The sequence below is a fragment of the Gobio gobio genome (genome assembly GCF_949357685.1).
Source record: "Gobio gobio genome assembly, chromosome: 10".
NCBI classification, from domain to species: Eukaryota; Metazoa; Chordata; class Actinopteri; order Cypriniformes; family Gobionidae; genus Gobio; species Gobio gobio.
Window position 1 is genome coordinate 3,385,361 of NC_137116.1, and position 6,126 is coordinate 3,391,486.

Here is a 6,126-nt window from a genome sequence, read left to right on the forward strand (position 1 = left end):
TGATATTACATTTAAAGTTAATATATTTTAAATTACAAATATATTTCAGTACATGTCATTCAAGTTTCAAAAGAAATTGCATTTAAGTATATAAATTCTAGGCAGTAGCCTACATTGTAACCATAATTTAACGACAATAGAAGTAATTTATGACATTTCATAAATACTTGAGTCAAAAAAGCACTCGGCTGCACCTTATTTAACAGTATGTGTACTTTTAGTGTACTTCCCTAAGAAACTACTAAGGTATCTACGTGGGTTATGGTTAGGTTTAGGGATAGGTTCTCGGTTAGTACCTTTGTTTATTAGTACATAGTAGCCTACATAGTGTAAAATAAAGCCTTAAGTTCAATTATAATTGCATTTAATATTAATTTAAACTATAAATATTTTCATTTAATTATACATAACACACAATTGAGTGTCTGAAGACCGTTTATAGTCCTTTAAAGTAGCCTAATAAGTAGCCTATGTACGCTGAAGTGTACTTCTATCTCACAAGGGCTAACCCTGTGTTGTGAAATGAGCTTTCCAATTAAAAGTGACTTGACTTTACTGATGAAACACGGTTCCCATAGCGAAATGTTTTCCATCAAAGACTTTTTCAGCAATGCTCCATCACTTTGGAAAGAAAGATGAGCGATCTGAGACACATGGACCCATACGTGCTGCCTTACATCATGTTCTCCGTTCCACAAACACTGCAGATTAAATTACACAGCTACAAAAAAATATCCAACAGGCATTTTTCTGTCATTCTATTAGGCCTATTTACAAATGAAACACGTTTTGTATGTGAATCTTTCTCTGGTACAAAAAAGTCAAGGGCGTAACTGTTTAACAGGCAATCCATTGACGGCAATAACGAAACGAGCACCATGACGGAAGCGTCATCACTCACTACAGGCGAGTATACAACTCAAAGAGGCCAGTCAACAAGAAATTGTCAATTCAACACGTTTAATAAGCATTGTGTCCTTATAATAGCAATAAAGAAGAGCATCGCACCACTGAGCGCGCGCACACTGGAGCACACGCGCTCGCTCGCTCTAGCCTACCTGGATGCTGCACGAGATCTCGGAGTCGTCGAGCAGCCGAACCGTGCACTGGACCTCCTGCGCGAGGGAGGAGATGCTCGGACTCCGAAATCGAAGCATTTTCATGGCTCTTGGTTCCGCATAGCAAAGCAAAAAGCGCCTTTGGTTTCAGAGTGGACGGTGTGTCGGTTACGCGTCGCATATGTCGCCAGTGGAGAGGAGGATAGAGAGATGTCGCGTTATATGACCGGGAGAACGATCCCCCTTTTCTTTCTCTCCCCCTCCCTCCCGAACGAGCGCGCCTCTCTCCATCAGTTCAATCACATCAGCGATATCAGCAGGCATCACCTGTAATGAACAGCTACACACAATGTGTTGCCATAACAACGGGAGTTACAGTACAGTTTCCGACTAAAATGTAGCCTAATAGTTACCACTATTTGTGCTACAGCAAAACAATATGGGAAAATACATTCATATGGGATCGCGCTTTTGAAGTCGTTGTTATTTATTTATTTCACATTATGCTATTTTGGTGGGAAATATTGTATAAAAATAGTAGAGTTATTAGTATGGCTGTAAAATGCTGGAATATTTAACTACTAAAATGTGAATTGCTGCATATTAAATAACAAGATATGCAGCAAACGAACTGTACGGCTAGCGGCGTTCTGACAAGGATCTCTCAAAGTTATGAACGTTCTTCCACTTATGTTAATAGAATGTAATTTTTTTTTTAAACATTAAGGACACACACAAACATTTACAACTATAACAAGACATCTAAACAGATGACAACTAAAAGGATTGGGTTTACAATACATACAAAAAAATAGTTTATACACCGATCAGGCATAACATTATGACAGGTGAAGTGAATAACACTGATTATCTCTTCATCACGGTACCTGTTAGGTGGGATACATTAGGCAGCAAGTGAACATTTTGTCCTCAAAGTTGATGTGTTAGAAGCAGGAAAAGGGGGCAAGCGTAAGGATTTGAGCGAGTTTGACAAGGGCCAAATTGTGATGGCTAGACGACTGGGTCAGAGCATCTCCAAAACTGCAGCTCTTGTGGGGTGTTCCCGGTCTGCAGTGGTCAGTATCTATCAAAAGTGCTCCAAGGAAGGAACAGTGGTGAACCGGCGACAGGGTCATGGAGGCTCATGGATGCATTCCCAAGGCTCATTGATGCACGTGGGGAGCGAAGGCTGGTCCGTGTGGTACCGTTAAACAGACCAGCTACTGTAGCTCAAATTGCTCAAGAAGTTAATCTGGTTCTGATAGAAAGGTGTCAGAATACACAGTGTATCACTGTTTGTTGCGTATGGGGCTGCATAGCCACAGACCAATCAGGGTGCCCATGCTGACCCCTGTCCACCACTGAAAGTGCCAACCAGTGGGCACATGAGCATCAGAACTGAACCATGAAGCAATGGAAGAAGGTGGCCTGGTTCAATGAATTACGTTTTCTTGTACATCACGTGGATGGCCGGGTGTGTGTGCGTCGCTTACCTGGGGAACACATGGCACCAGGATGCACTATGGGAAGAAGGCAAGCCGGCGGAGGCAGTGTGATGCTTTGGGCAATGTTCTGCTGGGAAACCTTGGGTCTTGCCATCCATGTGGATGTTATTTTGACACCACCTACCTAAGCATTGTTGCAGACCATGTACACCCTTTCATGGAAACGGTATTCCCTGGTGGCTGTGTCCTCTTTCAGCAGGATAATGCGCCTGCCACAAAGCAAAAAGGGTTCAGGAATGGTTTGAGGAGCACAACAACGAGTTTGAGGTGTTGATTGGCCTCCAAATTCCCCAGATCTCAGTCCAATCGAGCATCTGTGGGGGACAAACAAGTCCGATCCATGGAGGCCCCACCTCGCAACTTACAGGACATACAGGATCTGCTGCTAACATCTTGGTGCCAGATACCACAGCACACCTTCAGGGGTCTAGTGGAGTCCATAACTCGACAGGTCAGGGCTGTTTTGGCAGCAAAAGGGGGACCAACACAAGATTTTTCAAGTTACGTCAACTCTTCAGCGAATAAAATTGTTTGTTGTCAATACATTGGAGAGACTCAATATACAAATCAACCTTCAAACAAGGTTTAGAATTATTTATTTTACTTTTATGAATATGAAATTTGCCAAATAAAATCATAAGATTCTTCATAAAATTAACAGATGCATTTTTTTTTTTTTTTCAAAATACATAACATCTTTGGATGTTATTTCAGAATTATAACCAGATTTCTGTTGAACATGCAGATAAATCTTCCCAGAATTATTATTATTATTATTTTTGATATGGTAACACTCAAAAAAGAGATGTAGATTTTTTTCTGGCTGATCTGAACAATGAGAACATTTCATCAATATTCATACATTTGAAGTAATTTTATAAATATTATGAAGAAGAATGTTTGTTAATGGACCCTTTTCACAGATTTCACAGACCCTATTCCTGCAAAGTTATGTATGTATATATATATATGTATATATATATATATATATATATATATATATATATATATATATAAATGTACAGTATGTATATGTATAAGACTATGTATTATATTACTTTTGCATCAAATAAAAAAAACAACAACATATTTCTCTCTTCCAACTACCGTTATCAATCACTCTCAAAAAAACTTCTGAAGCTGTGAAAGCACTATTGTGGCGTTTTTCTTTTGCTATTTGAGCAAATGGGAACAAAACATGACCAGGAAATTTGAGAAGGGTCAGTTATCTGGTTTTTATAAACATTCTCAGAACGTTAGAACAAAATGTAACACTTAACAATAAGGTTGCATTAGTTAACATGAACTAACCATGAACAACACCTCTGTTCAGCATTAGTTAATTTTTGTTAACGTTAGTTCATAAAAATCCAGTTGTTCATGGTTTGTTCATGTTAGTTCACAGTGCATTAACTAATGTTAACAAGATTTTAATAATGCATTAGTAAATGTTGAAATTAACATTAACAAAGATAAATAAATGCTTTGTAAGTGCAGTTCATTATTTTTTCATGTTAACTAATGAACCTTATTGTAAAGTGTTATCGAACAAAAATGTTATTGATACATGACAGGTTTTAGTTGGACATTCGTCTAATGTTTTTTAAATGTTACTAACTACTTGTTGCAAAACATTCAACATTCAAAAAGTAATGTTCCCATGTTTGTAAAGTTATAAAATGGAACATTCCCTTATTAATGTTTTTTCAAACCAAGAAAAACGTTTTTAAAACGTTCCGAGAACATCCAGAAATAAAATTTCCACAACTTAATGAAAACATTATCGAAGTGTTCTTAGAACATATTTTTGTTAGCCGAGTTAATACTGAGTAACTTACATTTTAGACACAATGCCAGGGTCTGAATATGCCTATTTTTTTATATTATATTATGTGAAAAGCAGTACATGAAATAAGATAAAACGGTCAAATGAATAATTCAATGACTCGTTTATAAAGACATATAAAGATTCATTAAGACTTGTCGCCACCTCCTGGCGCAGTGATGTAACCAGCAGAAAGAGTCACTGAAACATGTCCAACCAACACTGATGCACAGACTGACAGTCTGTCTAGAACGCTGCAATTACGCACTATGGGTATGGGTTGTGATATATAGCCTACATATTTCCTGAAGCAGCTTACACAGTAGTCCTTTACATGTAATGTGTGTATGGAATCCAAAAATCCAGTATACTGGACATCAAATGTCCACTCAAAGAAAAAATAAAAGCTATTTATTTTTACATTTAAATCAATGTACTTTTTATTTAAATATTATAATTCTATGTACAATTGTACAAATATATTTCAGATAAAAATATGGGACAAAATATTTTGCAATTCAAATAAAAAAATATTACATTATTATAAAAAATATTTAAAATAACCCAGTGGTTTTGTGCTGACTAAAAAATATCCTCCCACAAATGACCAATCCATGTTCTCTGAGTTGCATAGAAATACCCAGAAGTTGACCTGACAACACAACTTCAGTAATATGCCAATAAAATCTTAAATACATTTGTCCAATATATTGGCCATTTAGAAGGATCCTCTTCAAACAGATGCTTTCAGAATCTTGCTTTCTAACAAATATACACTATATTGCCAAAGGTTTTGGGACACTTGCCTTTACATGAACATGAACTTTAATGACATCCCATTCTTAATCCATAGGGTTTAATATGGAGTTGGCCCACCCTTTGCAGCTATAACAGCTTCAACGCTTCTGGGAAGGCTTTCCACAAGGTTTAGGAGTGTGTTTATGGGCATTTTTGACCATTCTTCTAGAAGCGCATTTGTGAGGTCAGGCATAGTCTCTGCTCTAATTCATCCCAAAGGTGTTCTATCGGGTGCAGGCCGGTCAAGTTCCTCCACACCAAACTCGCTCATCCAGGTCTTTATGGACCTTGCTTTGTGCACTGGTGCGCAGTCATGTTGGAACAGGAAGGGGCCATCCCCAAACTGTTCCCACAAAGTTGGGAGCATGAAAATGTCCAAAATGTATTGGTATGCTGAAGCATTGAGTTCCTTTCACTGGAACTAAGGGGCCAAGCCCAACCCCTGAAAAACAACCCCACACCATAATCCCCCCTCCACCAAACTTTACATTTGGCACAATGCAGTCAGGCAAGTACCGTTCTCCTGGCAACCGCCAAACTCAGACTCGTTCATCGGATTGCCAGACAGAGAATTATGCTTCATCACTCCAGAGAACACCTCTCCACTGCTCTAGAGTCCAGTGGCGGCGTGCTTTACACCACTGCATCCGGTGCTTTGCATTGCACTTGGTGATGTAAGGCTTGAATGCAGCTGCTCGGCCATGGAAACCCATTCCATGAAGCTCTCTACACATGGTTCTTGAGCTAATCTGAAGACCACACAAAGTTTGGAGGTCTGTAGCTATTGACTCTGCAGAAAGTTTGCGACTTCTGCGCACCTCATGTGCTGACCCCGCTCTGTGATTTTACGTGGCCTACCACTTCGTGGCTGTTGTTCTCAATTGCTTCCACTTTGTAATAATACCACTAACAGTTGACCGTGGAATATTTAGTAGTGAGG

General features: G+C 38.7%; 1 protein-coding gene across 2 annotated transcripts in view; it reads right to left on the minus strand.

Annotated features, from left to right (window-relative positions):
- Window positions 1–1,250, minus strand: part of frmd3 (FERM domain containing 3) — a gene marked incomplete at its 5' end in the record, with an annotated part of 102,446 nt that extends 101,196 nt beyond the window's left edge. The window contains one exon of one of the 2 annotated variants that reach the window (XR_013817351.1): window positions 1,059–1,250. Coding sequence is in view for 1 of the 2 variants with exons in the window: in XM_079827689.1 (XP_079683815.1) it covers window positions 1,059–1,163 (105 nt within the window). The remainder of the gene's footprint in view (window positions 1–1,058) is intronic. The other variant, XM_079827689.1, reaches the window with a different exon arrangement.
- Window positions 1,251–6,126: the final 4,876 nt, after the last annotated feature.